Below are 24,097 nucleotides of genomic sequence, written 5' to 3'. Positions count from 1 at the left end.
TAATTGTAGACTAGTATTATGTGTACTGCTGAGGAGTAATTCTATAGTAGGCTACAGCGCACGTTATTCCTTATGGTTTGCGAAACTCACAGCAAGAAACAAACACAAACATTGAAGAAATTAGACTGGCGCCCATGGCAGCAGCCAACCTCACAGTTTGTCAAACACACACCTTAACACTACACTCACATTTATACTAAGATGCTGGCTCAATGAGCACACAACAGTAAAGTAGCTAGCTACTGTATATAATCTAGAATAATAACAGCTTTGATAGAGTTAGTAATAGTAGGACAGTTTTACAGTAGCCTTTTGATGTTAAACATTGTGTGCAATGTTTTATTTCATTTTTCTGTACGGATCCTTTCAAATGAAATTGAATCAGGTAGTAAAAGAACGGGCATTGCTCAAATACTGTGGTGATTATTTTCAGAGAAATCAAAAGGAGTGTGTAACAAAAGGTTCCCTGTTGTTCAAGTTCAATATCTTACTGTAAATAAACCAAATCACATCATAAAGGTGACCTAAGTATTTCACAGAGCAGTGTGTGAAGTCTTCACAAGAATAGTAAACAAACAAACATCTGACCAACTGGGGACCTTTGGTTAGTCCCCACGTCCCCACGGGGTTTAGAGTTAAGGTTACAATTAGTGTTAGGTTTAGGGGTTAAATGTTAGACTTAAGGTTAAGGTTAAGGTTTTGGGATTAAGGTTAGGGTAAGGTCTAGGGGTAAGGAAAAATAAGATTTTGAATGGGAATCAATTGTTTGTCGCCACAAGATTAGTTAAATAAGACTGTGAGTGAGTGAGTGAGTGAGTGTGTGTGTGTGTGTCCCTGAGGACGCCAGGTGTTGAAATGCCCCAGGCTTCTCAGAGTCCTTGTCCTTGGAACAATGAGAAAGGTCTCCAACCCAGCCAATGTTGATAAAATAATTGGTCTCAGTAAATTGGTAGGCTTATTTTCCAGAAATCAACAACAGAAATTGGCTATTCAGCACAAACACTATGTGATCATCAATAAGAGGCAGGCAATTCCATGTTAAGAGTGTTGCTGAGACTCATATAAAATTATTAAAGTTAAACAAACCATGCAACTCTACGCACACTGCACAATGACTACTTTGAACCATTTCCACGAAAACGTTTACAAAAACACATTTACTTGCAGAATTAGTGCAGAACGAAAGTTGGGTAAAATGATGGTTTGTGCTGTCATTCTGTTAGCATCACTTTAACCGTGGAATTGCAGTCTAGCCAATTTATCACCAATGGTAAATTGTCAACTGCACTGTGTTCAAGAACTGACCACTTTCATGTCGCAAACTCAGAATATTTCAAGTTAACCCCAAGCTAGGTGCCACTTCCCCGCAATATTACGTAATTTCACTTTCCTGAATAAACTGTGTTTCTCAAAATAGGGCGATGATGTTGAGAACACAGCACCAGAAAACTTAATTGCCAATAGCCTGCACAAGCAAACACTTCGGTGCACCCCGATTACCTTGAATACAGCTGCAGTCTGGCAAGGTTTACTGCCAGCTCTTGACTTGAGGTAGCAGTGTATTCTGTTATTAACATTAATACAAATTAGTCTGACAGATTCTTCGACTGAGAAAAATACCTTCGCCAAGCAATTGCTGAAACGTCATCCTCATGTCGATAGCTCAATGGACAGGTAAATATCAGAATTCTCAATATCATGAATAACACCTCAATCTTACCAGCTGTTCGCCCTCGTTTGTGAAGCGAAGTACACCGATTGATTGACGTTGATCTTGTCTTTCCGTGGGATTACAGGGAGTATTCCAGTCCCGGGTAGCAATATTTACGAGAGAACGAGCGATCAGTTGTGAGTGCGGCTCCGTGTGTAACCTAGTTTATGCTGTAGCCTACTGACAGTGAGGGGTAGGCTTGGTTACACAGGTCTCATTCTCTGCCTCTCAGCATAACCAGACATTGTGCATCAACCTACTCTGCTGTGATGCAGAATTTGAATCAGCAAGCCATCTACAGGGCAGTAATGGTAATATTTGATTTTCACTACTGATCTGCGCTTGCAGGTGTTCGGTGCATTTATTATGGCAAATAACCTTTTTTAGTGGCTGAGAATGTTTGTTACATTTGTCTGCTAACAAAGTTGTACAATTCAATGGCTGTCATTTCCATAACCCTACTAAAACCCACAGAGAACATGCATAGGCACAGTTGACAAGGAAAACCCCCCTAGGTCAGAAGAAACCTTTAGAAGAACCGGACTCTGAGGGGGAGACAGTTGCTTGTTGTTGACATCTGTCTGCTGTTTGTTTTTGATAAAAGGATGTGTATTTTTTAATGACAGATGAGCCTATACACAGTCTTTCTATTTTCCCCCTTCGATATTCTACATGAAACAACTCTAAATACATCAGTCAGGACTGGAGTTCACCTTCAAGTAGATCCAGAAATTGTAGAAAATTCCTCACACACACACACACACACACACACACACACACACACACACACACACACACACACACACACACATGCACGAGAGAGCTTTCTCTTTCTAGAAGCTGCCAGCTCATTCTGTGTGTTCCTACAGCTGTCAGTGGCTGCCAGACCCACCACCCCCCCCCCACCCACTCCACTCCACCCAACCAACCCGCCCCACACTTCACTAGAGCTGTAGAGGCATTTGCTGGTGAGTTCTCAGCTGTCATCGAACCTATTCCTTAAATAGACCATATCAGGAACAGACCATGTTTCAAGGGGGTTACCTATGTCATTATGTACAAATACAGAACAAAAAGAGGAACTACTATGCAGTTATTCTAAAGATTCTCCATTGGAATGTTGTCATAAAAGCAATGAGGCATTGTAACAAACCCAAACCAATGCTAAATGTGGGAATTCAGTGTAGAGTTTTCCCAGCAAGTGTCTGTTCTGTGGAGAGTAGACCCCCATCCCGTATTTAAAATACATCCACCCTGGTTCTGGCCCACCTCATTGAGATTCAGTATAAATATAAATTGTGACGGAGGGGGAGTTGCATTACTACAAAAAAAGTTGACAGCGCAACAATCAGGCAGTGAAGTTCAACACTAGACAACCCAAGCAAGGGAAGAGAAGAGAAGAGAGGAGACGACAATCACACAATCCTAAAGGTACCGTATGGCTCTAAGTGACACATGCCTTGAGTGTACAAGGTCTTGAGTGACATGCTTGCCTGCCAGGGGCTCTCAGGCCAGGGGAGAGAGGCATGGTGAGTGTCTATCAGGAGGGTGGAGTGGCAGGGAGCTGTCTGTCCATTAGGATGGTCGTATCAGTGGTAAGGCCCCCACTGGGGTGCAGAATGATGCCCAAATAAGGCATGAGGGGAGGCCATTTCAAGTTAGAGATCACATGTGCTGGGCCATTTGCTAAAGGGACTTGGGTCAGAAGGAGACATTATAGTGAAAATGGTAAGAAGACTAACAGTTTTTCATAGAATGTTATATTTTCTGTCAATTGTTTGTCATTTTTAGGAAATGTGGTACATCGTTCATGCTGACTTAAAGTTTGAGTCATGCTGTGAATATATTTCTTTTGCTGAATTCACAATGAATGGAAACCTTGTCAAAATGATTATGTTTTAGCTGGCATTTTTCTTGACTTGTTTCCTTTAAGTGGTTGTAAAGTTAAACAATCTACCAGGAACAGGGTTATATTTGGTAACATTATTATTCTTCCAGATTTAGAATGGGTTGCAATTTGTTCTAACGTTCATTAATGTGTTATTAAGTATATATAGCCACTGTACATGTTCAATGTATAGTGTTAGAAGAGTAATGGAATATTCCAGAAACATGTGCTGTTTACTTTGTAAGTACCAATGAAACCGAAACCTGAAATAAAAAAATCCAACTGAATTCTAACCAAGATATTTAGGATTTTGAGCTACAACTTCTCCTCTCCTCACCAGATGGGTGAGATGGCAGATCCAATCCAGTTTAAAGATGAGGGGAACAAGCATTTCCAAGCCGGTGAGGTGGACAAGGCCATTGAGTGTTACACTAAAGCCATCAAGTTGTGCACGGACAAAAAGGTTCTCGCCGTTGTCTACAGGAACAGATCAGCCTGTTTTCTGAAAAAGGTAAACACCTCACCTAAACCACAGGCCTTCATCAAGCAAAAACTGAATAGTTTTATAATTATTCATAATTATCCCTGGGTGTGATTTTCTGATCCTCTGATGTTTTTGAACGCTCTTTGTTTCCTTCTCAGGAAAGCTACACCAATGCAGCCTCCGATGCCTCCAAAGGTACGGTACTGTCTACCAAATGTTTAGTACATAAACAAGAATCAAAACACAGCCAGTCATGGTTGTTGCTCACTCACTGTCACATAACATGACAAATAATGTATTATGCTCATGCCACAGTGATATTTTCACTTCAACCCAGACACTTGTATACTTCTCTGCTCTCCGACAGCCATTGACGTGGATGCAGCAGACGTCAAAGCCCTGTTCCGGCGCTGCCAGGCTCTGGAGAAGCTGGGCAAGCTGGACATGGCCTTTAAAGACGTACAGAGGTGTTCTACCATTGAGCCCAAAAACAAGACCTTCCTGGAGACCCTCAGGAGGCTGGGGGCTGAGATCCAAGCCAAGGTCTGCTACCCTCTGGGACTGTTTAGACACAATCCATTGGTTTACTTACAGATGACTATGTGATTATAATATTTTATTGACTTATGAACTAGACATAAAAAACACATCTGATACTTCTCTCTCGCTCTCTGTCTACAGCTGAAGACAAGCTTTTCCACAGACTCACGGGTTCAGAACATGTTTGACATTCTGCTTGATGAGGAGATGGACAAGGACAAGAAGGAAATGGTTTGTATGACATACTTAGGCAGCCTGTTTTTCCTTTGGGTTTTGTGGGTAGTTGTTTTCCGTTTTGTTCATGTACCTGACGGAACTGTTGGCTGTCGTTTTGTTATTTTTTGTTTAAGTGTCGTCATTAAAAGAAATATGAGCACTTTACATGCTGCGCCTTGGTCTACTCATTTCGACCCATGTGACAGTAATAAGCATGATACTGTGGTCTTTAATATTTTTAAAGTCTGATATCAAATGCAATGTGTGTAACTTTAATGGCAATATGAATAATATTTTCTTCCCATGTAGGCTGCTAACAACCTGGTGGTTCTGGCCAGAGAAGAAGCTGGCGCAGAGAGAATCTTCCAGAACAATGGAGTGCCTCTGCTACTGGATTTGCTTGAGACCGGAAAAGTAGAGATGGTCCTGGCCGCTATACGCACCTTCGCTGGAATGTGCACTGGACACAAAGCTCGGGTGAGGGGCAGGGAACACAGAGAGGTGCATAAGAGGTTCTGTGAGAAGGGGATAAACGGGGAGCCAAACCTCAAGTACATCTGATCCTCACAACTCCTGGTCCTTCTAGCCAGATACGGATCATTTTCAAAGTTTCTATTGTAATGTCTAGCAATAGTTCACTTTTGGACACTCAGTTGACCTGTATGTTTGTCTCTCAACAGGCCATGGCCATTATCCATCTGGTGGGCATCGACAAGTTGTGCAGCATCATGGCCGTCGACAACGAGGACATCGCCTTGGCAACCTGTGACCTGTTCCAGTGCATCAACGACTCCCTCACTGGAGGAGACCGGAGGATTTATGGGAAGGAGGAAGCTCTGGTTTTGGGTGAGACATCCACTCACATTCCTGATTTCCTAAGCTGTTTCAGTCAAAAGCCCTAAATGTATATACATTTATGTAGTGCTTTTTACCAAACTTGAATTGCCTCTGAATAGCATCAATCAGCTATATAAACAGATTTTGAAGGTCTCGTCATTCTAATCTTGTTTGTGTTTTATAAAACGGCGTCTGACACTTTCTCTGTTCCCCTGCAGATGCAAGCAAGGACTTGAAGAGCATCCTGATGGCCCTGCTGGAGATGGTTGCCAGTAAGAAGGTTTCAGGACATGGCAGAGACCAGGCCCTGAACCTGTTGACCAGAAACGTGCCTCGCAAGGACAAGAAAGACCCTGACCACTCCAAGAGCCTCTTTACTATCGACCACGGTGAGTGGGTTACTGTAGCTTTGACCATGATCTGTGACACTAAGTAAGCCTATGATATTGTTCTTCACTGTTTATGTCAGTTGTGGGTTTATGTCTTGTTCTTGGGAAACATTATTTTATGGTTTGTATTGAAAAATTAAATATGGAGTACTGACAGTATCAACCTAATGTAGGAAAGTTGGCATTCATCTTGCTTTGTGAACCCCCCCCCCCCCCCCCCCCCAGGTCTGAAGAAGATCCTGAAGGTGTGTGGCCAGATACCTGACCTCCCAGACCAGCTGCCCATGACAGAGAACACTCAGCTCATTGCCAGCGTGCTCCTCGACAAGCTCTGGGACGACCTGCGCTGCGACCCCGAGAGAGACAACTATAGGGAAGTCTGTGACGAGTACATCAAGTGAGTTACACATTAGTAACATAACAGCAACATACGAGTACCATATCTAATGACAATAACATCATACAGACATTAAGAGATATGTGATGCACGCATGCATCATGAGTAATGTTACAACAGGGGAAGTATCTAACATCACTATAGATTTGACGGTGGGGATAAGTACTAAATTAACTGACTAACATTTATCCCTGACCTCCTCCCTCATCTAATCCTTAACCCCGGTCCACCTGACCATGTCCTGTTCCACAGAGGCAAGTTTGACCCCAACGACATGGACAGGAACATCCACGCCATCAATGCTCTGTCAGGCCTGCTGCAGGGCCCCTTCGAGGTGGGCAACCAGCTGGTGGGTCGCCAGGGCATCATGGAGATGATGGTGGCGCTGTGCGGCTCCGAGCGTGAGGTGGACCAGATGGTCGCCGTGGAAGCACTGATCCACTCCTCTACCAAGATGAGCCGCGCCTCCTTCATCATCACCAACGGTGTGTCGCTGCTCAAAGACATCTACAAGAAGACGAAGAACGATAAGATCAAAATCCGTGCGCTGGTGGTGAGCGAGCTTTAGATTTCCATACTATGGAAAGATGGAATAGAATGGACATTTTTATTTTTTAGGGGTTCATTGATAGTTCATGTTTGAAAGCAGTACATGAACTCAATATTGTGTGTGTGTGGGTCCCTTTCCCCAGGGTCTGTGTAAGCTGGGCTCAGCAGGTGGAGATGACTATAGTATGAGGCAGTTTGCTGAAGGCTCCACTGAGAAACTGGCCAAGCAGTGTAGGAAGTAAGTGGTTTTGTGGCTCTGATTATGTACAGTGGCAAGAAAAAGTAAATGAACCCTTTGGAAGTACCTGGATTTCTGCATAAATTGGTCATAAAATGGCATCTAAGTCACAACAATAGACAAACACCGTCTGCTTAAACTAATAACACACAAACAATTATGTCTTTTTTTAACACTGTAAACATTCAGTGTAGGGTGGAAAAAGTATGTGAACCCTTGGATTTAATAACTGGTTGTCCCTCCTTTGGCAGCAATAACCTCAACCAAACGTTTCCTGTAGTTGTGGATCAGACCTGCACAACGGTCAGGAGGAATTTTGGACCATTCCTCTTTACAATACTGTTTCAGTTCAGCAATATTCTTGGGATGTCTGCTGTGAACCGCTGTCTTGAGGTCATGCCACAGCATCTCAATCGGGTTGAGTTCAGGACTGACTGGGCCACTCCAGACAGCGAATTTTCTTCTGTTGAAGCCATTCTGTTGTTGATTTACTTCTGTGTTTTAGGTTGTTATCTTGTTGCATCACTCAACTTCTGTTGAGCTTCAATTGGCAGACAGATAGCCTATTCTCCTGCAAAATGTCTTGATAAACCTGGGAATTCATTTTTCCGTCATTGATAGCAAGCTGTCCAGGCCCTGAGACAGCAAAGCAGCCCCAAACTATGATGCTCCCTCCACCATACTTTACAGTTGGGATGAGGTTTTGATGTTGGTGTGCTGTGCCTTTTTTTCTCTACACATAATGTTGTGTGTTCCTTCCAAACAACTGAACTTTAGTTTAATCTGTCCACAGAATATTTTGCCAGTAGCACTGTGGAACATCCAGGTGCACTTTTGCGAACTTCAGACGTGCAGCAATGTTTTTTTGGACAGCAGTGGCTTCTTCCATGGTGTCTTCCTATGAACACCGTTCTTGTTTAGTGTTTTACGTATCGTAGACTTATCAGAGATGTTAGCATATTCCAGAGACTTCTGTAAATCTTTAACTGACACTCTAGGATTCTTCTTAACCTCATTGAGCATTCTGTGCTGTGCTCTTGCAGTCATCTTTGCAGGTCGGCCACTCCTAGGGAGAGTAGCAACAGTGCTGAATTTTTTCCATTTATAGACAATTTATAGACAATTTTTATAGACAATTTGACTGATGAACATCAAGGCTTTTAGAGATACTTTTGTAACCCTTTCCAGCTTTATGCAAGTCAACAATCCTTAATCTTAAATCTTCTGTGACCTCTTTTGTTCGAGGCATGGTTCACATCAGGCAATGCTTCTTGTGAATAGCAAACTAAAATGTTGTGAGTGTTTTTTATAGGGCAGGGCAGCTCTAACCATCGCCAATCTCGTCTCATTGATTGGACTCCAGGTTAGCTGACTCCTGACTCCAATTAGCTTTTGGAGAAGTCATTAGCCTAGAGGTTCACATACTCTTTCCAACCTACACTGTGAATGTTTAAATTATGTATTCAATATAGACAAAAAATACAATAACTTGTGTGTTATTAGTTTAAGCAGACTGTATTCATCTATTGTTGTGACTTAGATGAAGATCAGATCAAATTTTATGACCAATTTATGCAGAAATCCAGGTCATTTCAAAGGGTTCACATACTTTTTCTTGCCACTGTAGCTGTTGTGTAACTTTTTGGTGTTAATGCTCATTGAAGCATTAATAGATAGACAGTCCATCACAGGCTCTTTTTCAAAAGTATTATGGACTAACAATATCAGGAGTAATAGATTGTGTACAGAGCTGTACCCTTATGTTCATTATATTCCCTCAGAGTGATTTTGAAATAGTTTCCCATGATCATAATCTCAAGATGGAGGACCATTTCCTGTTAGCCCTGTTAACACTCTTCCTGTGTGTGTCAGGTGGTTGTGTAACTCTGCCATGGACACGAGGACCAGGAAGTGGGCTATAGAAGGTTTGGCCTACTTAACCCAAGACGCTGATGTAAAGGATGACTTTGTTGAGGACGATCCTGCCATGAAAGCCATGTTTGACCTGGCCAAGGTAGGTACTGTATTATTGAAGACAGAGGATAGACACCACTCATAGCACATAACATGAGCATAGTGGCATTAAATATGCGACCTGGAGGAGAGTTTTAAACTTCACTATTCCCTGTTTCCCTGTGACACAGTCTAAAGATAAGACCATCCTGTATGCTGTGGCCTGTACCCTGGTCAACTGCACCAACAGCTATGAGAAGAAAGACATCATGCCTGAGCTGGTTCAGCTGGCCAAGTTCTCAAAGCAGCACGTCCCTGAGCAGCACCCCAAGGTAAGATAAGAGAAAGACACAGGCCTCCCTCTGTCTGTCCGGCGGGCAGAACTGTACAACAAGTCATCCTTATGTCAGGACTGAACAGAACTAGTCACTCTAGTTCTGTCATTAAGCACTGTGAACTAAACTAGTATAAAGTATATATAAATGTGACGATGCTGCTCTCTACTGTAGCAAAGTGATATTTTTTATTGTGAGGCCCTAGGTACTGTATATTATCTGAGGGAGGTACTGACAATACACACACTTATCTGCCCTTAGGACAAGAAGGATTTCATCCAGAAGAGAGTGAAGAGGATGCTAAAAGGAGGGGTCATCTCAGCTCTCACTGTCATGGTGAAAGCTGACAACCTTCTCCTGACTGACCAGACCAAAGAGATGCTGGCAAGGTGAGCAACCTGGAACTGTACTAGGCTCGAGCATTTAGCTATGTCACAGACATTCTTATAAACTGAGTATACCAAACATTAGGAACAACTTCCTAATATTGAGTTGCACCTCCTTTTGCCCTCAGAATAGCCTCAAAGCGTTTCACAGGGATGCTGGCCCATGTTGACTCCAATGCTTCCCACAGTTGTGTCAAGTTGGATGGATGTCCTTTGGGTGGTGGACCATTCTTAATACACACAGGAAACTGTTGAGCGTGAAAAACCCAGCAGCGTTGCAGTTCTTGACACAAACTGTTCAAGGCACTTAAATCTTTTGTCTTGCCTATTCTCCCTCCAGATGGTACACATACACTATCCATGTCTCAATTGTCTCAAGACTTAAAAATCCTTCTTTAACCCGTCTCCTCTCCTTCATCTACACTGATTGAAGTGGATTTAACAAGTGACATCAATAAGGGATCATAGCTTTCACCTGGATTCACCTGGTCAGTCTATGTCATGGAAAGAGCAGGTATTCTTTATGTTGTGTATACTCAGTGTATATGCATATGTACTGATGTATGTATGCGTGTAACTGATAGATGCTACTGAATGTGAATGGAATATATGAGATTGGAAATGTAATAATTCAATGTATTTGTATATAGGCCTAGAGTAATGGGTGTCTCTGTTTCTCTGTGTTGTGTCAGCAGGACCTTTTTTGGTTATATTGTTCTTATTTTAAATGTGTGTAGTTCTGTCCTTGAGCTGTTCTTGTCTATTAATGTTCTGTATTATGTCATGTGTTGTGTGGACCCCAGGAAGAGTAGCCACTGCTTCAGCAACAGCTAATGGGGATCCTAATAAAATACTAATAGTTATCCAATCAGTACATGCAATTAGCAATACTGCAGAACAAATGAGATTCAAATAATTGGTGTTTGCTTTGATTTGCAGGGTGTTCCTTGCCTTGGCAGATGATCCCAAAGACCGTGGCACTATTTGTGCCCATGGAGGGGGCAAGGTGAGTGACAGACATAACAAGATTTTCCATTCTAGTATAATAAACAGTCTAAATTTACATTTAATTTATTACCTTTATTTAACCAGTAGTTTTCTGACTCTATAGAGAAAACGTTATCTTTTCAAAACAACTGAGGTGTCATAGTTAAAACTAAACTGTGGTTCGAGCATGGATCAGTCGTAGTCGCATGTAGGCTAGAGCAGGGGTAGGCAGTCCTGGAGTGCTGCAGGCACGTCATGTTTTTAATTTAACCAAGCTGGAAGACCAGGTGTGTTGAATAAATTAGCTCAGTTGGTCTGGCGTGGTGAATAGATCGGACAATATCCTGCAATTCCTGCATCACTCAGGAACAGGATTGCCTACCCCTGTGCTAGAGTATGTTATAATGTCATAGTAAAAGTTGAAGGTGTGTGTGTCTGAACCTCTGATCTCTTGCTGTGTGATCCCCAGGCTCTGATCCCATTGGCTCTGGAGGGATCAGCTATAGGGAAAGTAAGGGCCGCACACGCCCTGGCCAAGATTGCTGCTGTCTCCAACCCAGAGATTGCTTTCCCCGGAGAGAGGGTAAGAACCTGTCTGACCACTTCATGTTACATGGGAGAAAGGGTGTGGGCTGGTTTGGGGAAGGGAATTGACTCATACGTATTTTAGTTGTCTTGCATTCAGTAAAACACATACTTTTTCAACTCAACTTTATTCTTCTTTCTCTGTCCTTCATATCCTTTTTTACTATGTCCCTCTCTTTTGGCTTCCTCTCTTTTACCCTCCCTCCCTCACCATGCCTTGTCATCTCTCTGACAGATCTATGAGGTGGTGCGTCCTCTGGTCAGCCTGTTGCACCCCGAGAGAGATGGGGTGCAGAACTACGAGGCACTTCTGAGTCTCACCAATTTGGCGGGTCTCAACGACAAACTGAGGTGAGGCCTGTTAGTTTACAAACCACAGCACAGTATATATAACCCAACAAAACACCAGACTATTTCAGATTAATTACACAATTCAACAATACATTTAAGGTAATAGAGAGGTGTGTGGGTGTGTGTTTCTTCATATGCCACTAAACAGGAAACAGCCATGGGCTAAGATATGCTCTGGGGACTTTCCAGAGTTAATTTTGTTTGTTTTTCACTGTTGCTGCCAGACCGTTTCGAGTGGAGATGAGATGGTTGCCTGATTCATTAACTCTTTCTTCCCATCCTCCGCGGCACAGAGTGAAGATCCTGAAAGAGAAGGCTCTCCCGGAGATTGAGCAGTACATGTTTGAGGACCATGACCATATCAGACAGGCAGCCACAGAGTGCATGTGCAACCTGGTGACGTGCAAAGAGGTAAGAGGGCACCCATCATTCTTAAGAACATTGTCATCACATACTGTGTGCGTGTGTGACAAACTTGTCACCCAGTGTAACATCAACATTGTGTGTGTATTCCAGGTGCAGGATCGGTACCTGGAGGATGGGAATGATAGGCTGAAGCTGCTGGTGCTGATGTGTGTTGAGGACAATGAAAAGCTCCAGAGAGCTGCAGCTGGAGGCCTGGCCATGCTTACTGCTGCCCAGAAGAAGCTGTGCACCAAGATGACCCTGGTGGTACGTCTTGTCTGGTTACATTCACACTACACTCACCTTGGGGTGACCCAAGGGCAGTTCCTTTGCAAAGATCCTAACTGAATTGAACTGCCCAGCTGTCCAAATCAATCACAACAATGAATCATCACAACACTGATTATAGTTATATATATTACCTGATTAATATGTATTATCACAAGACTGAATATAGTTATTTATTACTTAATCAAAACCAGTGGAGGCAGCTGAGGGAAGGACGGCTCATAATAATGGCTGGAACGGAGCAAATGGAATGGTATCAAACATGGAAACCATGTATTTGATACCGTTCCATTCATTCCGCTCCTCCCCAATTAAGGTGCCACCAACCTCCTGTGATCAATACAGTATGTATCATCACAACACTGAATATAGTTATATATTACCTCATCAGTATGTATCATCACAACACTGAATATAGTTATATATTACCTCATCAGTATGTATCATCACAACACTGAATATAGTTATATATTACCTCATCATTATGTATCATCACAACACTGAATATAGTTATATATTACCTCATCAGTATGTATCCTCACAACACTGAATATAGTTATATATTACCTCATCAGTATGTATCATCACAACACTGAATATAGTTATATATTACCTCATCAGTATGTATCATCACAACACTGAATATAGTTATATATTACCTCATCAGTATGTATCATCACAACACTGAATATAGTTATATATTACCTCATCATTATGTATCATCACAACACTGAATATAGTTATATATTACCTCATCAGTATGTATCCTCACAACACTGAATATAGTTATATATTACCTCATCCGTATGTATCATCACAACACTGAATATAGTTATATTACCTCATCAGTATGTATCATCACAACACTGAATATAGTTATATATTACCTCATCAGTATGTATCATCACAACACTGAATATAGTTATATATTACCTCATCAGTATGTATCATCACAACACTGAATATAGTTATATATTACCTCATCAGTATGTATCATCACAACACTGAATATACACTCAATGGACAGTTGATTAGATAGACCATCTAGTACCAGGTCGGACCCCCTTTGCCTCCAGAACAGCATGAATTCTTCATTGCTCAATTGGTATCAAGGGACCTAATGTGTGCCAGGACAACATTCCCCACACCATTAAACCCCCGCCACAAGCCTGTACTGTTGACACCAGGCAGGCTGGGTCCATGGACTCATGCTGCTTATACCAAATCCTGACTCTGCCATCAGCATGACGCAACAGGAACTGGTATTCGTTGGACAAGGCAATGTTTTTCCACTCCTCAGTTGTCCAGTGTTGGGAATCTGCCTTCCACTGGAGCCATTTAAAAAAAAATGTAGCTGATAGGAGTGGAACCTGGTGTGGTCATCTGCTGCAATAGCCCGTCCCTGATAAGGATCGATGAGTTGTGTGTTCTGAGATGTCCACCACTGTGCTGAGCCGTTAATTGTCTGTTTGTGGCAAGTGTATGATTCTTGCCATTCTTTTTCGACCTCATCAATGAGCCGTTTTAGCCCACAGGACTGCCGCTGACTGCATGTTTTTAGTTTGTTGTACCATTCTCTGTAAACCTTAGGCACTGTCGTGCGTGAAAAGCCCAGGAAGGGTGGCCGTTTCTGAGATACTGGCTCCGGCATGCCTGGCACCGATGATCATACCACGCTCAGTCACTTAGGTCACTCGTTTTGCACATTCTAACGTTCAATCGAACAGTAACAATGCCTCGATGCTTGCCTACCTGCTTTATATAGGTTTCCACGGCCACGTGACTCACTGTCTGTAGGAGCAATCCATTTTTGTGAATGGTCTGGTGTATTTAATAAACTGGCCACTGAGTACTTAATCAAATCAAAATAAAATGTTATTCGTCACATGCTTCCTAAACAACAGATATGTACTAACAGTGAAATGCTTACAGGCCCTTCCCAACAATGCAGAGAGAAAGAAAATAAATAAGTTATAGAAAAGTAAAACACGCAATAAAAGATAAACAATGAGTAATGATGACTTGGCTATACACCAAGGTACCAGCACTGAGTTGATGTTGAGGGGTACAATGTAATTGAGGTAGATATGTACATAAACTCAGCAAAAAAAGAAATGTCCTCTTACTGTCAACTGAGTTTATTTTCAGCAAACTTAACATGTGTAAATATGTGTATGAGCATAACAAGACTCAACAACTGAGACATAAACTGAACAAGTTCCACAGACATCTAACTAACAGAAATTGAATAATGTGTCCCTGAACAAAGGGGGGGTTCAAAAGTAACAGTTAGTATCTGGTGTGGCCACCAGCTGCATTAAGTACTGCAGTGCATCTCCTCCTCATGGACTGCACCAGATTTGCCAGTTCTTGCTGTGAGATGTTACCCCACTCTTCCAACAAGTTCCCGGACATTTCTGGGGGGAATGGAGCTCTGGTGGACCATTCTTGATGCATACGGAAACTGCTGAGCGTGAACAATCCAGCAGCATTGCAGTTCTTGACACAAAGTTATGCGCCTGGGACCTACTACCATACCCTGTTCAAAGGCACTAAAATATTTTGTCTTGCCCATTCACCCTCTTTTTTTATATATTTTTGATTTCACCTTTATTTAACCAGGAAGGCCAGTTGAGAACAAGTTCTCATTTACAACTGTGACCTGGCCTAGATAAGGCAAAGCAGTGCGACATAAACAACAACAGAGTTACACATGGAATAAACAAGCGTACAGTCAATAACACAATAGAAAAAAAGGTCTTTAATACAGTGTGTGCAAATGACGTGAGGAGGTAAGGCAATAAATTGGCCATAGTAGAGAAGTAATTACAATTTAGCAAATTAACACTGGAGCGATAGATGTGCAGATGATGATGTGCGAGTAGAAATACTGGTGTGCAAAAGAGCAGAAAAGCAAATAAAAACAATATGGGGATGAGGTAGGTAGATTGGATGAGCTATTTACAGATGGGCTATGTACAGCAGCAGCGATCGGTTAGCTGCTCAGATAGCTGATGTTTAAAGTTAGTGAGGGAAATATAAGTCTCTAGCTTCAGCGATTTTTGCAATTCATTACAGTTATTGGCAGCATAGAACTGGAAGGAAAGGTCGGCCAAAGGAGGTGTTGGCTTTGGGGATGACCAGTGAGATATACCTGCTGGAGCGCGTGCTACGGGTGGGTATTGTTATCGTGACCAGTGAGCTGAGATAAGGCAGAGCTTTACCTGGCAAAGACTTATAGATGACCTGGAGCCAGTGAGTCTGGCGACGAATATGAAGCGAGGGCCAGCCAACAAGAGCATACAGGTCACAGTGGTTGGTGGTATATGGGGCTTTGGTGACAAAACGGATGGCACTGTGATAGACTGCATCCAGTTTGCTGAGTAGAGTGTTGGAGGCTATTTTGTAAATGACATCGCTGAAGTCAAGGATTGGTAGGATAGTCAGTTTTACTAGGGTATGTTTGGCGGCTTGAGTGAAGGAGACTTTGTTGCGAAATAGAAAGCCGATTTAATTTTGGATTGGAGATGTTTAATATGAGTCTTGAAGGAGAGTTTACAGTCTAGCCTGACACCTAGGTATTTGTAGTTGTCCACATATTCTAAGTCAGAACTGTCCAGAGTAGTGATGCTAGTCGGGCGGGCGGGTGCGGGCAGCGAATGGTTGAAAAGCATGCATTTAGATTTACTGGCGTTTAAGAGCAGTTGGAGGCCACGGAAGGAGTGTTGTATGGCATTGAAGCTCATTTGGAGGTTTGTTAACACAGTGTCCAAAGAAGGGCCAGAAGTATACAGAATGGTGTCGTCTGCGTAGAGGTGGATCAGGGAATCGCCCGCAGCAAGAGCGACATCATTGATATATACAGAGAAAAGAGTCGGCCCGAGAATTGAACCCTGTGGTACCCCCATAGAGACTGCCAGAGGTCCGGACAACAGGCCCTCCAATTTGACACACTGAACTCTGTCTGAGAAGTAGTTGGTGAACCAGGCAAGACAGTCATTTGAGAAACAAAGGCTGTTGAGTCTGCTGATAAGAATACGGTGAATGACAGAGTCGAAAGCCTTGGCCAGGTTTATGAAGACGGCTGCACAGTACAATCTTTTATCGACGGCGGTTATGATATATATCGTTTAGGACCTTGAGCGTGGCTGAGGTGCACCCGTGACCAGCTCAGAAACCGGATTGCACAGCGGAGATGGTACGGTGGGATTCGAAATGGTCAGTGATCTGTTTATTAACTTGGCTTTCGAAGATTTTAGAAAGGCAGGACAGGATGGATATAGGTCTATAACAGTTTGGGTCTAGAGTGACCGTGGCAGCTTTCTAAACTTTAGGGATCTCGGATAATACGAAAGAGAGGTTGAACAGACTGGTACTAGGGGTTGCAACAATGGCGGCGGATAATTTTAGAAAGAGAGGGTCCAGATTGTCTAGCCCAGCTGATTTGTACGGGTCCAGGTTTTGCAGCTCTTTCAGAAATCTGCTATCTGGATTTGGATGAAGGAGAAGCTGGGGAGGCTTGGGTAAGTAGCTGCGGGGGGTGCGGAGCTGTTGGCCAGGGTTGGGGTAGCCAGGAGGAAAGCATGGCCAGCCGTAGAGAAATGCTTATTGACATTCCGATTATTGTGGATTTATCAGTGGTGACAGTGTTACCTAGCCTCAGTGCAATGGGCAGCTGGGAGGAGGTGCTCTTGTTCTCCATGGACTTTACAGTGTCCCAAAACGTTTTGGAGTTAGAGCTACAGGATGCAAATTTCTGTTTGAAAAAGCTTTGCTTTCCTGACTGACTGCATGTATTGGTTCCTGACTTCCCTGAAAAGTTGCATATCGCAGGGACTATTCAATGTTATTGCTGTCTGCCACAGGATGTTTTTGTGCTGGTCGAGGGCAGTCAGGTCTGGAGAGAACCAAGGACTATATCTGTTATTAGTTTTACATTTTTTGAAAGGGGCATGCTTATTTAAGATGGTGAGGAAATTACTTTTAAAGAACGACCAGGCATCCTCGAATGACGGGATGAGGTCAATATCCTTCCAGGATACACGGGCCAGGTCGATTAGGAAGGCCTGCTCGCAGAAGTGTTTTAGGAAGCGTTTGACAGTGATGAGGGGTGGTCGTTTGACCGCGGACCCATTGCGGATGCAGGCAATGAGGCAGTGATTGCTGAGATCCTGATTGAAAACAGCAGAGGTGTATTTGGAGGGCAAGTTGGTCAGGATAATATCTATGAGGGTGCCCATGTTTCAGATTTAGGGTTGTACCTGGTGGGTTAATTGATAATTTCTGTGAGATTGAGAGAATCTAGCTTCACTTCTGAATGGCACAAATACACAATCCGTGTCTCAATTGTCTCAAGGTTTAAAAATCATTCTTTAACCTGTCTCCTCCCCTTCATCTACAGTGATTTAAGTGGATTTAACAAGTGACCTCAATAAGGGATCATAGCGTTCACCTGCATTCACCTAGTCAGTCTCTGTTCTTAATGTTTTGTACACTCAGTGTATATTACTTAATCAATATGTATCATCATTGAGGCCTCATCCACTTCATTAGTTGTCAGATGTAAAGCACGTGTAATCATTAGACTGAGTGACCAATATTTTCTCGGTTCTCTCCACAGACGTTGCAGTGGATGGAGATCCTTCAGAGGCTGATTCTCCATGATCAGCCCCAGATCCAGCACAGAGGCCTTGTGATTGTGTACAACATGCTGAACTCGGACGACAATGAGCTGGCCAAGAAGCTGATGGAGAGCGAGATCCTGGAGATCCTGACAGTGATTGGCAAAGCAATGGACAACCCGAAGAGGCAGATTGTGATCGATGTGGCACGCACCTGCCTGGTCAAGGCCATGGACCTCGGCCTCATCAAGCCCTTCACAACCCCATCATAAAGCAGTGTATCTCAACTTCTCAACCAAGGTTTGGGAACCAGGGAAGGGCATGCAAACGTGTTTCTCCTCCTTCATGGACTACTTAAATCTAAACTAGAACATGAGAACTGGTTAAATCTGCTGCTGGAAAGGTCAGTAACATCCTAAGTACTGGTGCTGGTCCACGGAAGGGTTGAGAGGGAGGCACGGAGATGAGATTGTTCCACATAACGGTTAGCCTGGTCTGAGATATGCATTTAGCCAACCCCTCTGACTATCATTGATTTGTTGGACATACCCAAACATAGTCCAAGGAATTGGCTAAAGCACACAGATGTGGTCGCAGATTGTCTGAGGTGGGTGGGGGGAGGGCGCAACAGAGATAAAGCAGGGTCTGCTCTCTGTGAAATAAAAGAACTGAATCTGAATAAGGACTAATGCCTTTATGATAATTAGATCTGTACGTTTGTATTCTGTTTATTTGTTTGGAGATTGTTTTAAACCAATATAAGCTTTTACAGCTGGATGATGTTTGATGCTGTTTTAGCACATTTCCGTTTAGTTATTTATATTTTACTCAATGATAAATAAATTGACTTTTGGAAAATAAATGTTGTAATATAGTTTAACACTTTTTATATGTTATTATAATAGTAATTGTCGACAGTCACATGGGGTTTATAGCGCCTAGATCATTGGTCTGGCTTCAGCAGATACCCCTCAAAGAAAGTTGGTCTGTGTGATTTAGTCAATGAGATTTGGTTCACAGATCGTCTCTCAGCTTTGCGACATGTTATCTATTTGTTCACAATGGGTGCGTTCAGTTCGCCTCAGCGTTCGCTACGTTGCGTGACGATTTGTACTGAACGACACGTTTCTCCAAAACGGTGCGCGCCGTTCTTCAGCCTTTGAGGTATGTTTTCTCCCATTTGTTGAGTGTGGTCGGTTGTGGCCTGATAAATACGGGTGTGACCAATACCAAAACTCGTGCAGCACAGTACATCCAATGAGCACACTATCTGGCAGTGGTGGAAAACGTACCCAATTGTTATACTTGAGTAAAAGTAAAGAAGTTCTTTGTTTCTGGCCATTTTGACCCTGTAATCGAACCCACAAATGCTGATGCTCCAGATACTCAACTGGTCTAAAGAAGGCCAGTTTTATTCCTTCTTTAAAATCAGGACAATAGTTTTCAGCTGTGCTAACATAATTGCAAAAGGGTTTTCTAACGATCAATTAGCCTTTTAAAATAATAAACTTGGATTAGCTAACATAACATGCCATTGGAACACAGGAGTGATGGTTGCTGATAATGGGTCTCTGTACACCTATGTAGATATTCCATAAAAAATATGCCGTTTCCAGCTACAATAGTCATTTACAACATTAACAATGTCTAAATTGTATTTCTGATCAATTTGAAGTTATTTTAAATGGACAAAAAAAAATCGCTTTTCTTTCAAAAATAAGGATATTTCTAAGTGACCCCAAACTTTTGAACGGTAGTGTACATAGAAAATGACTCAAGTAAAAGTCAGTCACCCAGTAGAATACTACATAAATAAGTCTTAAAGTATTTGGTTTTAAATATACTTATATCAAAAGTATATGTAATTGCTAAAACATACTTAAGTATAAAATGTAAAAGTATAAATCATGTAAAATTCCTTATATTAAGCAAACCAGACGACACAATAAAAACGGATAGCCAGGGGCACACTCCAACACTCAGACATTTACAAAAGAAGCATTTGTTTTGTGAGTCTGCCAGATCAGAGGCAGTAGGGATGACCAGGGATGTTCTCTTGATTAGTGTGTGAATTGGACCATTTTACTGTCCTGCTAAGCATTCAAAATGTAACCAATAGTTTTGGGTGTTAGGGAAAATGTATGGTGTAAAAAGTACATTTTTTAAGGAATGTAGTAAAAATAATACGAAATAGTAAAGTTCAGATACCCCCAAAATTAAGCAGTAGGCCTACTTTAAAGTATTTGTACTTACTTTACATCACTGCTTTGTGGTAACTGCCCTCTGAGCCAACATAATCACGTTTTTCAACTGGTGGTAGTTCCAGTAGAAACTCTAGTTTTCCGTTTCTACATTGTAGCTATGAATTCACCCAATATAAATTGGCTTTAGTGGACGTTTTTACATTTTTTATTATATATTTTTTATTTAAATTTGTGACTTTTTTTAGTTGTATTTTTAATTTTTTACACAACAAACTCATGTCGGGAAAAGGATAAGGCGAAACTAACCTACGCCTGTTCTGGGGATGCCTTGCTTGACAACACCCTCCTTCCTTGGTCCTGGCCTGCCCCTTCCACCAATCCATTTGTTTCTATGGAGAGAAACAAAAAAATGAGCTCCGATCAAGTCCATTGTTAGCACTCACCGGCAACTGAAAAAGTAACGTTAGCCTACTCCAGCGCTTCAAAAGTTGTAGCTGTTTCTCGCAAAGATTTACATCGTCCAGGAACCGAGATTACACACAGGTATGTCAATAAAAAAGCGTTATATTTAAATAAATCGGACTAAATGTCATTTGTGCAGGCAAACTCGTCGCCTTTCGTCGTTTAAGAAAAAAGAGCAAAGTTTATATTCCTCAGTTAAAATAATGTTTTAAGATTTCTTCTTGGAAATGTACTTAACTTTAGGACAGTTAACGGGTTAGGGTTAACGTTTTCTTGCGCCACGACCACAGACACACAGTTGGCTACCGGACATTTAAATACAGAAAGAAAACTAATTCAACGCGCATTATCTAGCTAGCTAGTAATTAACTATATATTACAATATTCTAGAAGTGTTAAATAGCTAGCGTTAGCGCGTCAATTTGCAAAGAAGAACTTGGTTAGCTATGTTGGCTAATGTCGTTACGCGTTAGCTGTGAATGCTAACTTAGTTCCTCTACCACCACGGTCTCTCCTATAATGGACAACACTTTCTCATCCAGCTGGTTCACATGACTAGTCGATACATTACCTTGGTTATCCGTTTTTAATATAGCTAGTCGGATGGCTATAATGTGTGAAAATAACGTTTTGTTTTTTGTATAAGGGTTCGCGAGCCAACAAAAAATAAATATTCTCGAGAACAAGCACATTAATAAAATGGAACACTTTATTATAGTGTGCCACATCCTATCATCCCTGTCACATAGGTGTATTGATTCTGGCAGGGGGGAGATTTTCGGCACAGCACCTGTTTGAATGTTAAATGACGAGACAGAGGCATTGATGCGAGTAACCAGTCTTTTTCAGTATATTGCAATACATCCGGGTATCTCAAGCACACCGGTAAAAACACGATTTGCAGTAATTAACATTTACCAACAGATGGCATCACTGTGCCATCTTACACCCATAACAGCACCGGTCCCTGGTATGCTGATAGCACGATTGCGGATGATTTGTTTTCAAAATAAGAGTTGCCCTGCAAAGAAATGCTCAATTTATATTGATTTTCTTTAGCAGTGCAAGTCAACTGTTTTTCACAGCATTGGTCCCACATTTGAAAAAAATTATTGTATGTATGTATGTATCAGCATTTTATTTTTGAAAGTTTACACAAGTACTTGTGTACTTGAGTAAAAAGGCCTGAGGGGGTGGGGTATAGGGCCAATAAACCACAGCCAAGGGCTGTTATTTATTCAATACGGAACACGAAGTGCCTGGATACAGCCCTTAGCCGTAGTATATTGGCAGTATATCACAAACACCCAAGGTGCCTTATTGCTACTATAAACTGGTTACCAATGTAATTAGAGCAGTAAAAACAAAACAATTCATACCTGTGCTATATGGTCTGATACATTTACGTCATTTAGCAGACGCTCTTATCCAGAGCAACTTACAAATTGGTGCATTCACCTTAAGATATCCAGTGGAACAACCACTTTACAATACTACATCTATATCTTTTTTTGAGGGGGGGTTAGAAGGATTACTATATCCTATCCCAGGTATTCCTTAAAGAGGTGGGGTTTCAGGTGTCTACGGAAGGTGGTGATTGACTCTGCTGTCCTAGCGTCGTGAGGGAGCTTGTTCCACCATTGGGGTGCCAGAGCAGTGAACAGTTTTGACTGGGCTGAGTGGGAACTGTGCTTCCGCAGAGGTAGGGGGGCCAGCAGGCCAGAGGTGGATGAACGCAGTGCCCTTGTTTGGGTGTAGGGCCTGATCAGAGCCTGAAGCTCCGTAGGTGCCGTTCCCCTCACAGCTCCGTAGGCAAGCACCATGGTCTTGTAGCAGATGCGAGCTTCAACTGGAAGCCAGTGGAGTGTGCGGAGGAGCGGGGTGACGTGAGAGAACTTGGGAAGGTTGAACACCAGATGGGCTGCGGTGTTCTGGATGAGTTGTAGGGGTTTAATGGCACAGGCAGGGAGCCCCGCCAACAGGGAGTTGCAGTAATCCAGACGGGAGATGACAAGTGCCTGGATTATGACCTGCGCCGCTTCCTGTGTAAGGCAGGGTCGTACTCTGCGAATGTTGTATAGCATGAACCTACAGGATCGGGTCACCGCCTTGATGTTAGCGGAGAACGACAGGGTGTTGTCCAGGGTCACGCCGAGGCTCTTAGCACTCTGGGAGGAGGACACAATGGAGTTGTCCACCGTGATGGCGAGATCATGGAAAGGGCAGTCCTTCCCCGGGAGGAAGAGCAGCTCCGTCTTGCCGAGGTTCAGCTTGAAGTGGTGATCCGTCATCCACACTGATATATCTGCCAGACATGCAGAGATGCGATTCGCCACCTGGTTATCAGAAGGGGGAAAGGAGAAGATTAATTGTGTGTCGTCTGCGTAGCAATGATAGGAGAGACCATGTGAGGATATGACAGAGCCAAGTGACTTGGTGTATAGTGAGAATAGGAGAGGGCCTAGAACTGAGCCCTGGGGGACACCAGTGGTGAGAGCACGTGGTGCGGAGACAGATTCTCGCCACGCCACCTGGTAGGAGCGACCTGTCAGGTAGGACGCAATCCAAGAGTGAGCCGCACCGGAGATACCCAACTCGGAGAGGGGGGAGAGGAGGATCTGATGGTTCACAGTATCAAAGGCAGCAGATGGGTCTAGAAGGATGAGAGCGGAGGAGAGAGAATTAGCTTTAGCAGTGCGGAGAGCCTCCGTGACACAGAGAAGAGCAGTCTCAGTTGAATGACCTTCCTTGATACCTGACTGATTTGGATTGAGAAAGTCATTCTGAGAGAGATAGCAGGAGAGCTGGCCAAGGACGGCACGTTCAAGAGTTTTGGAGAGAAAAGAAAGAAGGGATACTGGTCTGTAGTTGTTGACATCGGAGGGATCGAGTGTAGGTTTTTTGAGAAGGGGTGCAACTCTCGCTCTCTTGAAGACGGAAGGGACGTAGCCAGCGGTCAAAGATGAGCTGATGAGCGAGGTAAGGGAGAAGGTCTCCGGAAATGGTCTGGAGAAGAGAAGAGAGGAGGGGATAGGGTCAAGCGGGCAGGTTGTTGGGCGGCCGGCCGTCACAAGACGCAAGATTTCATCTGGAGAGAGAGGGGAGAAAGACGCCGTAGCTAACTAGCATGCTAGCATCCTATAACACACGTTTAGCACCAATACTTGGTAACAACAAGCTACCAATGGATCATTCGTGTCCGTGTCTAGTTCATAACGCAGAAGTAATTAAACGTTGGCTAGCTAACACAAAGTCAGTCCTGCTAGTTACA

General features: G+C 42.9%; 3 protein-coding genes across 12 annotated transcripts in view; 2 read left to right on the top strand and 1 right to left on the bottom strand.

Moving 5' to 3' along the window:
* Window positions 1-1,963, bottom strand: part of pip5k1bb (phosphatidylinositol-4-phosphate 5-kinase, type I, beta b) — a 71,845-nt gene extending 69,882 nt beyond the window's left edge. For 4 of the 6 annotated variants that reach the window (XM_029763204.1, XM_029763203.1, XM_029763202.1 and 1 more), the window contains exon 1: window positions 1,721-1,963. The gene's annotated coding sequence lies outside the window, so the exon portion shown is untranslated. Of the gene's footprint in view, window positions 1-1,500; window positions 1,681-1,720 lie in introns of those variants that run through there. The other 2 variants (XM_029763207.1, XM_029763205.1) reach the window with 2 other exon arrangements.
* A 1,058-nt stretch (window positions 1,964-3,021) lies between these two features.
* Window positions 3,022-19,022, top strand: LOC115200268 (protein unc-45 homolog B). 2 transcript variants are annotated; one of them, XM_029763198.1, is made up of 20 exons: window positions 3,022-3,142; window positions 3,940-4,110; window positions 4,242-4,278; window positions 4,451-4,626; window positions 4,765-4,854; window positions 5,149-5,316; window positions 5,520-5,685; window positions 5,895-6,065; window positions 6,291-6,462; window positions 6,715-7,015; window positions 7,155-7,249; window positions 9,122-9,263; window positions 9,394-9,534; window positions 9,799-9,926; window positions 10,863-10,929; window positions 11,380-11,493; window positions 11,731-11,846; window positions 12,140-12,257; window positions 12,363-12,518; window positions 18,160-19,022. In XM_029763198.1, the coding sequence occupies exons 2-20, from the start codon at window positions 3,940-3,942 to the stop codon at window positions 18,430-18,432; spliced, it is 2,802 nt and encodes a 933-aa protein (XP_029619058.1). In that variant the 5' UTR covers window positions 3,022-3,142; the 3' UTR covers window positions 18,433-19,022. The 2 variants fall into 2 exon arrangements, with proteins under 2 accessions (XP_029619058.1, XP_029619057.1); XM_029763197.1 differs by lacking the exon at window positions 3,022-3,142 and adding an exon at window positions 3,372-3,439.
* Window positions 19,023-20,563: 1,541 nt separating this feature from the next.
* The window catches only part of LOC115200266 (uncharacterized), a 32,094-nt gene continuing 28,560 nt past the window's right edge, over window positions 20,564-24,097 (top strand). Inside the window, exon 1 of one of the 4 annotated variants that reach the window (XM_029763195.1) lies at window positions 20,564-20,907. The gene's annotated coding sequence lies outside the window, so the exon portion shown is untranslated. The remainder of the gene's footprint in view (window positions 20,908-24,097) is intronic. The other 3 variants (XM_029763196.1, XM_029763193.1, XM_029763194.1) reach the window with 3 other exon arrangements.

This window comes from Salmo trutta, chromosome 9 (genome assembly GCF_901001165.1).
Source record: "Salmo trutta chromosome 9, fSalTru1.1, whole genome shotgun sequence".
Taxonomy (NCBI): Eukaryota; Metazoa; Chordata; class Actinopteri; order Salmoniformes; family Salmonidae; genus Salmo; species Salmo trutta.
This window is presented reverse-complemented; position numbering and strand designations above follow the sequence as displayed.

Bases quoted from the DNA above. Each gene is read 5' to 3' on its own strand.
- LOC115200268 (XM_029763197.1), top strand. The intron at 6,066-6,290 runs GTGAGTGGGTTA...CCCCCCCCCCAG, and splicing joins CCTCTTTACTATCGACCACG to GTCTGAAGAAGATCCTGAAG. The intron at 11,494-11,730 runs GTAAGAACCTGT...TCTCTCTGACAG, and splicing joins TTGCTTTCCCCGGAGAGAGG to ATCTATGAGGTGGTGCGTCC.